The sequence below is a fragment of the Dreissena polymorpha genome, chromosome 1 (genome assembly GCF_020536995.1).
Source record: "Dreissena polymorpha isolate Duluth1 chromosome 1, UMN_Dpol_1.0, whole genome shotgun sequence".
NCBI lineage: Eukaryota > Metazoa > Mollusca > Bivalvia > Myida > Dreissenidae > Dreissena > Dreissena polymorpha.
Genome location: NC_068355.1, coordinates 169,694,736 through 169,706,880, shown reverse-complemented (window position 1 = coordinate 169,706,880; position 12,145 = coordinate 169,694,736). Strand labels below are relative to the sequence as shown.

Below are 12,145 nucleotides of genomic sequence, written 5' to 3'. Positions count from 1 at the left end.
AAGTGACGGCCATCTTTACTTATGCTTAAAGCAACACAGTCACACTACAGTAGCAAATAAAATAGACGATGATAAGAGTATATATATATACATACATATATACAGCAAACAGAACATAAAATACTATTGTTTATATTAATTCTCTGCAGCAACAAAAATACAACAATATACATATTCTCACAGAGAAGGCTATGCTGTAAATGTATTTACAAACATAACAAATTATAAACAACATAATTCACGGCTTTATTACCCTATCCCATCCCCACCCAATACAAAGTGATCAACAGCAATAATAACACGTTGAACAAATGAGTACAAATTCAATTTGAGACAAACTGTATCAGTTTATTCAAAGCCAATGCACACGCTGGTCTGAATGCATACTAACCGCATAAGACCCATGTACACGTGGGAGGCGGAAAACGACAACGGGCGAGGCATGGTATGGTATTGCGCAAGGGGGGGGGGGGGTTAGAGGGTTAGTGTTAGGGGTCGGGTTAGGGTTTGGGTTAGCCTAAACCCAACCCTAACCCGACCCCTAACCCTAATCCTTACACTAACCCTTTTTTGGGGTTATCACCCCTGACCATGCCTCTCCCGTTGTAGTTTTTCGCCTCCCACGTGAACATGGGTCTGTTCACGTGACGCAATTTTGTGAAATTCACAATGTAGACACATTTTATTAGGAAATATTTGATACTTAGCACAAACAGCTACAACAGTATTGTTGTACATTCAAATAAAACAAAAACAAAAACAATTCTATACCAATAATATTACCGATGCATTTGATCAGTTACACTAAACCAATCATAATGCGACAATATCATTACGGGTTGACATATTAAGCAAATTACGAGTTAAAAAATTAGCTAAACATATAATCAACACTTTTATCTTGAAATGTAAATCAGCAAGCTAATATAAAGCATGACACTAGGATGCGGTGTTAAATAGTATCGACGTTTCCGAGAACACGTGTAATTGATAAGTAAGAAAACATAAAACATACGCATTCCCCATATTAAAACCCTTATAATTAAAAGACGATGACAGCATGCTGTTCTGTTTATATCGACACACATTTAAACAGGCTTCCACATTAACCCTATTTTCATTTGGTTACACATCGTACATTTATGTTGGTACATTGTGAGGCCACGGTATAGTTTTGTATTTACATCACAAGGGTTACTGACAGTGTCCGGCATAACGCATTTGGACATTATGCAACACTCTGAATGGGATACAACATATATTTACGAGAGCCCACATGTTTACAGTTGCATTTATAGTGAACTGTTAACTTTAAAATCAGCATGGCATTGGCATCGCGTTTGCTCGTGTACATAACTGGAGTAATAAAACATGTTTTACAAGTTAACTTGGATATTGAATGTTTTGCAACGGCAGGCAAGAAAAAAAGTTTGGTTAAATACGCTAGTATTTCCAAATCATTCTTTCGCACAATAAAAATATATTACGAAACAAACGATTACTCGCTATCTGTTCGTCAGCATTGCAAAAAAGTGAAATGGTTATTGATCCATGTATCGCTTTACATCAACATACTGAACATACATTAAGTAGAAAATATTATCGACCCCCTTTCATTATCATCCTTTGGCTAACATCTAACACAATCTCCAGCTGACGTCTCAATGTCGCCTGCATAATAACATCTTTCTCTATATCCATGTCTATAGTACGTCTATTCATGTCTATCAACTCCAGCATCTCCATCTCTTTTGTCCTACTGCTGTACCATCGAAGTGGTTCCGGGTGAGCGAGTATGGTTTGTCGTATCTTCGGTAGTCTCAGTATGATCCTTGGACCTTCTTTCATCATTTCATTTAAAGTAGCTATCCAAGTCAGCTGCTGTTCATACTCCAGACCACAGTCTGTCATCAGATTTCGCTCTGGAATCATGTACTACGGTAGCTCTCTCTCTCTTTTTATAGCAACTTTTAGCGCATACAATCCTTCATACAGCCAGTGATTTTTCTCATCAAACAATGATTGTGTAGTTATTTTCTGCTATCCATAATACAATGTTTTTTATCGTGAACGATATAATCTCTTTATAACGTGATTTTAAAATATCTGTATTTACCATTTTAAATAGAACATATAGTTTCACCTGAGTGTCGGTAAGATTGTTTACCAATACGTTTTCTCCGGTGTTGAAACAAATTCTCCATTCAGCATGTTCATAATCACCGCCTTTAAATCCAACAGGCGTAAGAAAAGCACATAGTGATACAACCTCCTGAACAACATTATGTGTTGGCCACTTACGAGGTCGTGTTGCCCATCTTGTTAGGATGCTGGGACAGTAAAACGTTAGTGCATGTACCAAATCATGATGCAATACATTATTAAGTGTAAAAGGCGTTGACGGACCAGCACGTTCATGTCGTATTTCGCCGTCCACATGTTTAGAATTCAAACACGCATTAGCATATAGGTCACTGCTCAAGAGTCTGTAGCAATATCCATCATCGCACAAGGCATTGAACACAGTCATGGGCATCGTTGTACCGCATCTCTCTAGTAGTAATCTACAATGTCCGGGGTTACTCGTACGACTACAGGCTTTCAATATGATTGTGTCCCCATGAATGTTACTTGAAGCTACGCCCTCTCCTATACAGAGTGCATAATTTCTAACAAAAATTAAGTCTATATCGCTCTCTAGGAAGCAGGTAAGGCCCTCGGCTTTGCTACCCGTAAGCTATACAAGCGTTGATTGTCTCATATACTAATACTTATGTCTAAAATACCCAAATACTACCAGTTTAAGAAAAACCCAAATTGGACATCAAAACTGAGTCCGGAAACGGCCGCAATCTTGAAAAAAAATCGACGCCATCTTCTATCTTCGGGTGGCTCAAAGGTTTTATTAAAAACGCACATCATGCTGAGTTTTCATACCAAATCGCATGTTTCCTTACTGATTTTCTAGATAAATTCTTGCATAATTGTTTAAGCTGCCCAACTTGTTCACATAAATTGAGACCAGAAATGGCAGCCATCTTGTAACTGGACGCCATCTAGAATGTTTTTACTTACTAAAGGATTTTATCGGAAGCGTTTATCAAACTTAGTGTTTATATCAAATGGCATTGTGAGGAAATTTTTTACTTCAGCATACTTCGAAACACGGTGGGAAAAATTACAATCTTTGAGAAACAAAAATAAATTTATGATTCAATTCAACACATACATTATATCATGCTATATACGTTTTAATGGGACCTGTTCACAGATTGAGATACGTTTAAAGTGTGTCAGTAAACGCATTAAATTGCTAGAATTTGTTTCCATGGACTTGACGATTTCCATTATGATGACACGAACATAATTCAAGAAAGAAAACACGATTTTTGGCTCGTGTCCTTTTGATTATTTGGATTAAAAGGCTAATTCCTAAACCACTTGGCCATCCGGACTATTTTAATTTGAGACACACTGTATACGTTAGAAAGGCGATCAGCGTGTTATACCAAAACTTAACGAAACTAACAGACTCATTCCAAATTATTGAATCGTTTCGCGTTTGTAACGCTTAACAATTTTTTAAATTTCAAATAATGCTATTTCATAAACAAAGCTGTTTTCAGTATTAGTGTACGTCGTTAGTGGTATTTCGCTCCAAGATTTGTAGTGTTGTTTTATGATTTTGAATCTGTAACAAAAAGATAGAAAAACATGCTTTTTGACAGTCTGTATACAGGAATATTTAACGAATCGGCTATTATTATTATGTTATTACAACCGCTTAATTGCAGTAATTCACATGAAAGGTAACGATATTTTGGAGATGGGATGAGTAGAAAATGTATACCAGAAGTGTATTCGGACACTTTTGTATACGTTGACCCACACGTGCATACGCTTTTTACAAAGTTTACGGTCAGAGAAGCGAAATTAGAACAAAAACGGGGCGGAACGAAAAATGACGAAAGCCTTCATTCCACGAAACAATATTGTTGATGGTTGGCCTGAAGAGCGGAAAAAATGTCTAACTTGTTAAAATAAGTTTTACGAATGATCGTGACTAATTATCTTTCGATCACGGTATTATTTTTGAGGATTGCAAACTACTCATTCCAAAAGAACTTCAATCGGAAATGATTTAGTGCCCCAAGAAGGCCACTTAAGCGGTGAAAAAATAGTACTCGACACTCGAAATATCATATTTTGGCCAGGAAAGTCAAAAGAGATAACATATTATGCACATACTAGCTGAAACTTCAATCATAAGTGATAATCAAAAACTCAAAGTACATTTTAGCAGATTTGTTTCTCCGGAAAAGTTGAAATAAGACTTTCCTCGATAAGCGAAACAGTGATAATTAAGAAATAAGACTTATGTCCGAATTACCCTAGTTCAAATGGTTCGAGGGAATGCTACATGCAACATCGTGCAGTGATAGTTTAAGCTATACTAACTCGTTCGTAGGTTTAAAGTGTTTATTTTGTACAACCATTGAATATGCTTACATGTTGATCTGGAACAATTGAGCATGTTATTACTGATACAGGATGTGTTGGCAAATACATAAACATATTTAAATAAAGTTTATTTGTGCGGGATATTGTAAGTTTTTAAAAAGGTCGAACTGAGTTACATTTTGTGACTCACAACATCTATTTCTCGTAACACGTGGAGTTTATATAAGAGTAGGTTTTAAAACCAGCTGTTAAATATAAAAATGCCGCGGTGGTCAGCATTTCATATTGCTTTAAACATATGGCTCACTATTGTAGTTCAGTGTATGTGTGAGTGTCGGATTAAAAACAAAGAATTATTTTGTGAAGATGTGGCCATCGAAAATATCACAATAGCAAAAGATGTATTCAGCGTGCATTTGAACAATAGATTTACCAATTTAACAGATGGTATTTTTGAAAACGACAATGGATGGGAAAGTATAAGAAAACTAGACATTAAAAGTCAGACTGGGCATTATTTTCATGACCGAGCTTTTGCAGGTCTGACCAATCTCATATATTTAGGACTACATACCCCTTGGTGGTTTCATTTATCATATAAAGTTTTTGAGGACCTTGCTACTTTGATCACGTTTGATTTCTCTGCAAACGGTCGTTTCTTTTTTCAAAGTTTGTGTGATATCTTCAGAAAGGCTTCAATGCCACTTTTGCAGGAAGTCTTCATCGATGGCATTCAAAGCGAAGGTATATCTACATATGTGACTTTAGATGATGCTTTTTTCGAAGCTATAACAGGAAACAAGACGCGAAGAATAAAGAAGATCTCCATGTCAAACACAAAAATTCTAAGCATATCGTTTGAAAGTATGTTTACATATAATATGTGTGATTCCTTGGAAGTCTTAATCGCTAGAAATGTATCAACTGTCAACTTAGATCAAATTGACTTATTAGCGCGTTCAATTTCATTTTACGGAGAAACATGTAAGACTTTAAAGAGAGTAGACATTAGTGGAGCTAAAAATGAGTTGTTTCAGCGTGATGTAGGGTATGTAGACATGTGGCCTTTTTTATGCGCAGGCCTTTTTAAGTTCTTTTTTAATATTCAAGATATAATTGCTGATAATATCGATTTAAAATACCCACTTTATTTGGGGAAAAACGAGCCCAAATATTTAAACATGACGGAATGTCCAATTAGAATTCGGAAAATATCTATGTCGAATTCTAGACTAGCCAAACTGAACGTACACACAGACCTGAATGCAATTACAATTTCAAGTTTTGAATTCGCAGACGTTTCTTTTAACGAACTAGAATACGTTTCTCCACACCTCCTTGCACCATCTGTCAATATGAAATATCTTAATTTCTCCACCAATAAACTATATGTTATGCAAGAAGGTCACACACATGACTTTGAACGTCTGTTCTGGAAATCTACGAAATTAGAAATATTAGATTTATCACAAAATGGCATATCTTCAATCCCAAGGTTAATGTTCATAAACACAACATCGCTTGAACATCTGGATTTGTCAATGAACAAGATGCAATCCATCGAATTTGTTATCAAACATCTTATGCGACTGAAGACTATGCATCTTCAAAGGAACTGGTTTTTTATGATAGACGAAAACACGCAATTAGTTTTGGACAATTGGCATTATAGACCATCGAATTCAACCGATGACGGTTTAGTAATCGATTGGAGCAATAATAAGTTTATTTGTACTTGCGATACAGATGTCCTTAATTCGATAAAATGGATGGAAACTTTACCAAAGGAACTATTGGCTGGCGAAATCAACAATTACACATGTGATCTGAACGGTGAGCACGTTTATATCGTCCGAGGTGGTTTACAAGAAACCGAATCATATTGTCGACTACAGAACGCAAAGTTAGCAATAACAATATGCTTGCCAACTGCGGGAATTATAAGTGTCGTCATTGTAATCGTACATTTGATTCGAAAAAATATACAGAAACGTAAAATGAAAATTGATTTAGTTCTTGAAAGGTTTAGATTACAAACATTTCCAAAGAAATATCTCGTTTTTTTCTCGTTCTGTTCCGAAGATGCTGTTGTTACGACCAACCTATTTTTCACAGAACTTGAAAAACGTTTGGAAGACATTGTGCATACACCCAGAAATTTGGTTTGTAGCGGGGATCGTAATTTCCGCCCTGGTCAACCTATAGGGGAGGAAATTATCCGCTGTATTGACGAATCAGCTGTTACTATTCTTGCCGTCTCCAACTCATTCTGCAAGAAACATTGGTGCAAGCGAGAAATCCAGGAAATCTACGACCAGGACAAACCTATTATCTTACTGATGCTTGAGCACGTCGAGCCAGAAGCGATGGGACCTGTTCTTTACAAAATGTTTGAGCGTTACTCGAGAGCCAAATGGGTGTTTGAAGATGGTCAGATAAAACTCGAACCTGACTGGGCAATTTTCTGTCGCTCAATAATTGACTTGTCTATGAAATATCTTGATGAATAGAATAGAGGAAGAAAAGATAATTCAATAAACCCCTTTTGCAATGTAAGCGGATCCCCTTTTCGAATATAAGCTGATATATCTGCAGTTATGTGTGCAGTATACATCATTGCATGGATTATATAATGTATTACAATGAAAGAAGGCTTATGTATGTATACCTATTTTAAGTTTCTTTTTGAAAAGAATTAGCATTTAGTAGTTCATGTTAAAATGGTGTTTTGTTGATACTTAACCACATAAAGTTGAGTAATTGAGCAGTAATAGAATGCTCAAATTTAAATTAACATTTATATTTTGTAATGTAAACAATAATCGAGTGTTGTCTTATCAAATACATATGCTTGTTGAACTACACTGAAACATTCTATTTTGTATCGTAATATTTCATTTGAATTTGATATAATACACTAAATTGTCTTTGTATGTATATAATAGTTATGCTGTTAATTATTCGCTTTGTTTGTTTAGTATATATATATATATATATATATATATATATATATATATATATATATATATACATATTTATATATATATGTGTGTGTATATATATGTAAACGGTATATTTATATATACATATGGAGTAAAATATTTCGATGAACATGTATATACTGTTTTATAAAATATAAGTGTGTGTGATGCCCATTCATGTACATAGTTGGGCAATGTATACGAAAAGCAAGGAATTTTTAATGATGTATGTTGCACGATGATGCATGCTCGTTTTCGCTATCATGTACATACATTAAATATGACGATATCAGTCGTGTATATTTAACTACAAAACTTATCTTTACATTTCTGTAAATGATGTCAAACTATCAAGTACAGGAATACTGTTTGGTAGCTCTGTTTACCCATTTTATCTTAACAACACAAGCGTTTTATGATGTGTATCTTGGTAATGAGTATTTGTAGTATGCTTATGTATTTTCTTTGACATTATTTCATTATTTTAACGCCGCAAAGCGGAGGGGGTGGTGGCACTTTATGAGTTAATTTCGTCCGTTCGTCAATCCGTCAGTTCACATTTTGACCTTTTTTCTGTCCGCAACATTTTTGTTGAGACAATGTGCCGAAGGCATAGGTCAGTCAAGGCGGCTAAAAGTGAAGAGTGTACTTCAAGGTCACAGGTTTGAGCCTCCATTCTCGTGCCGCTCAATAACTTCAAGACCATTTGAAGGATTTTCATGAAACTTAGATATCCGTTGTAGGGCATTGTGACATTTTCAGAAGGCATGATTCTGTCACGCTTGCTTAATTTATGGCAAACACTTGGGCGTCTATTTTTGTATCCCGTTCACATCTCTCACACCCATTGAATGTGTTCATGTAACTAGGCTGCAATGTTAAGGTCAAATAAATGATGTGTAGAAGGCACGGGCTAGTCATGCCTGCTCAAAGGCAAGGTAAAACTTCAAGGTCAACGGTTTGAGCCTATATTTTCGTGTCCGGCCCATTTCTCCTAAATTAAAGAATTTTTAAGCAACAAAGCTTCAATGTTTAGGTCATTAACACAATGTGCAGAAGGTACGAGTCAGTCAAGACTCTCGTTGTCAAGATCATACTTGAAAGTTATAAGTTATAAGTGTGAGCCTCTTGTTTCGTATTAGGACAATATATTTTATACTTGAAGAATTTGCATAACAGTTTGTTACAATATTAAAGATTTTAAGACGATGTGCAGAAACACTTGTTAGTCACGACTGCTTGAGGTCAAGGTTTTACTTCAAAGCCAACAATGTGAGCCTCTGTATTCGTTTCCGTCTCTTATGCCCATTTATGGATTGTCATGAAAAGTGGGTACAGAGGTCATTGAGACGATGTGCCGAAATAATGAGTAGTCAGTCGCGCCTGCTCAATGTTAAGGTCATACTTCAAGATTAAAATATTGAGCTTTTTGGTCCTGTCAAAATCTGTTTTACTCATTGAAGAATTTTCAAATTTAGTCATATTGTTTAGTTCATTGGGACGATGTATGTAAATTTCAAGAGTGAGTCGGCAGAAATGCTACAAAACGGTTGAGTAATCAATTTTTACGGTGTTAACAATTTCGGCTGACTTGGGCAAAAGTTGATGCAAATTACACAATTATGAATATTTTTGAAATATTATGAAATTACGTATCATTAACGTATATGTGTCAATATATATAATTATGTACATTACCTTTATAATTAAACAGCCAATATATTACATTTTGTTATACATTTGCTTTTCTCTGAACCAGTATCATGAGCTATTCGACGGAGGCGATAGAAATTACGTCATAGATTTTAATGTCATCGATTACGAATCTAGGTCATTGTTGAGACTCATGACTTCTGTTTTATAAAATCTCCCGAACATTTAACCCATAAATGCCATCATATTTTAGACGTGCGCTAATCATTAAACTTAGACAAAAAACAGATGATTATTGTTCACCAACAGTATGTTAACACGTAAACATGAATTGAAACAGAAAAAGAAAATGAAACACGAGCACTTCTCAAGAGGGTAAAAAAATGCTTTCGACATCTTTGGAATGCATTACTGAGCAGTACAAATAGTTATGAAGAATTCCTTCGCCCACTTACACTATAGATAAAACACGACACTAATTATCTTTGAGGACATTCCGCTGAATTTCCCAGTGATAAACATATTAATGGCAGAGATATATTCTATTTCGTTGAATATTAACTGCCTCTAATCTGTAATCTGGGTATGGTTGCATTGTGAGCAATTAGTGAATCACCGAACAGAGACATAAACATTACGCCGTAAATAAAATATAAATGTGTACGTGACACAAAGAATGCAAATAAAAGCATATACATATAATACAATATAAATTAACAATTGCTCTACTCATCTGTTTGTGTGAGCAAAAGGCGTGTATGCGTGAGTATGAGTGTGTTTTGCATGCGTGATTGCATGTGAGTGTGTGTGTTGGTGTGTGTGTGTGTGTGTGTTTGAGAGAGTGTGCTTGTGTGTATGTGGGCGTGCGTAAACTAGGTAGGAGATATGTTACGCATGAAAGTGTTGTGTGAAAATATATATTGAACTGATTTGTGAGTTAAAAACCTTTTTAAGGGAAATAAGTGGTACAATACAGCAAATAATTTCATTTCATGATGAACTTTAATAAATGACATCCACAAAGAGGTTGATTTTGAGAACCATATAGAGTATGTATTGGATTCTGTGGATTATCAATTTTAATTAACGAGTGATCATAGAAAATAATATTTTCACGAGTGGCACAGTCACGAGTGAAACAATATATTTTCTATGATCACGAGTGAATTAAAATCGATAATCCACCGAACCCAACAAATGTTCTTTTTATTTTATGCTGTTTTTCACAATTTATATACATTGTTAAAGAGTTTAACTAAAGAATTTCGTTGGGAAAATGACGTCATTTCGTCAAAAAAATGACGTCATTTAACATCAACAGTGAAAATTATTGATAATTTGCACTGATAATTTTCATTGTTTGAAACAGTGAAATTATCAGTTTTAATTCACTGATATTCCTCTATAAACCACCGGAAAGCATAAAATAAATAGAGGATATTTGTTTGAATCGGTGGATTATCGATTTTAATTCACGAGTGATCATAGAAAATAATATTTTCACGAGTGGCGCAGCCACGAGTGAAAATATATATTTTCTATGATCACGAGTGAATTAAAATCGATATATGCCACCGAATCCAACAAATTTTCTTTTTATTTTATGCTTTTTTCACAGTTTATATACATTGTTAAAGAGTTTCACTAAAGAATTTCGCTGGAATAATGACGTCATTTCGTCAAAAAAATGACGTCATTTCACAGTAAACAGTGAAAATTATCGATAATTTTCACTGATAATTTTCATTGTTTGAAACAGTGAAATTATCAGTTTTAATCAACTGATATTTCCCTATAAACCACCGGAAAGCATAAAATAAATCTCTTTTTTTTGAAAGCACGTTATAAAAAAGTAAATAGTTCAATTAATAAGCGTTCAAGTATTATTCAATTAATAAGCGTTCTTTAATTATACCTATTCAAAGGTTCAAAAATGTGTTCATACTTGGTTTCGTTGAGAAAAATGTTTGTTTTGATGTGCTTGTTTTTGTCTAATTAAAATGCCATTTAAGTATAAATTGAAAATCGTCCCCAAGTCGTTCAGATTACGTTAAGAACACTTTATTCCGTTTCTCCTAATGTTACAATGACTGCCAGATTTAATCGACAATTTATGTTACGATAGGCGTATATTAGTAATATTCAATCTATGCTTTTAATTATCAAAAATATACAATATATGGGTCAAATAATTTAAGCATAACACTTATATCCTAAGCCAAGGTAATTCAAAAGAGTTACTATTTCAACTTCTATTTCTTCATAGGTGATCGACTTTGTAATTTACAATTTACTTTCATTTTCTAATTACGGTATCTCTAACAGTGGTGTGCTGAATGATTGTGGGGCTTTTTGAAACCATTCGTATGTATTTAATGCAGTCCTGTTTTCACATTATTGCTCTTATCGGTCTCAAGTGATTTTCCATTAGTCAGCCGTCACATCCAATCTGATGAGATTTAGTCACGGAGAAAACTTCCCTTAAACTCTCCAGTCAATACACTACACCATAAATGCAGTATATCTAAATTAAAGATGAATGGTTTATATTAAATGTGCATAGGCATCTTTTGGCAAGACGCTGAGATTATTAATAAGCACGTGTGGCAATTATTATAATGTCCAAACTGCTTAATAATATTGTGCATCAAACGGTTTAACACGTTTAAAGAACACACAACTGTTGTGGTCAAACTATTTATTGTGCTTTTTTCTCATTATCCAGCAAACATTATATATTGGACCCATAAGGGCCCCATCTGGGCGTCTATATGGGTCCCAACTGGGCACCCCATATGGGGCCCACGCGGGATTTGCAACCGGGAAAAATGAGGGACCCATGTGGGCTTGCTTTATGGGTAAAATATGGGCCCTATATGGGTCCCTTAACTGCCATCTGGATATAATATGGGCCCCATATGGGTCCCTTGTCTGACATCTGGGTATTATATGGGACCTATATGGGTCCCTTAACTGACATCCGAGTATAATATGGGCCCTATATGGATCCCTTGTCTGTCATCGAAGTATTATGTGGGCCCGATATGGGT

The 12,145-nt window shown here is 35.0% G+C and overlaps 1 protein-coding gene across 1 annotated transcript; it reads left to right on the top strand.

The window, feature by feature from the left end:
* The first annotated feature begins 5,460 nt into the window (after positions 1-5,460).
* On the top strand, positions 5,461-7,282 carry LOC127860155 (toll-like receptor 2). Its single transcript, XM_052398041.1, has one exon. It carries the CDS (start codon positions 5,520-5,522, stop codon positions 6,969-6,971), a length of 1,452 nt encoding a protein of 483 aa, XP_052254001.1. The 5' UTR covers positions 5,461-5,519; the 3' UTR covers positions 6,972-7,282.
* The last annotated feature ends 4,863 nt before the right edge of the window (positions 7,283-12,145 follow it).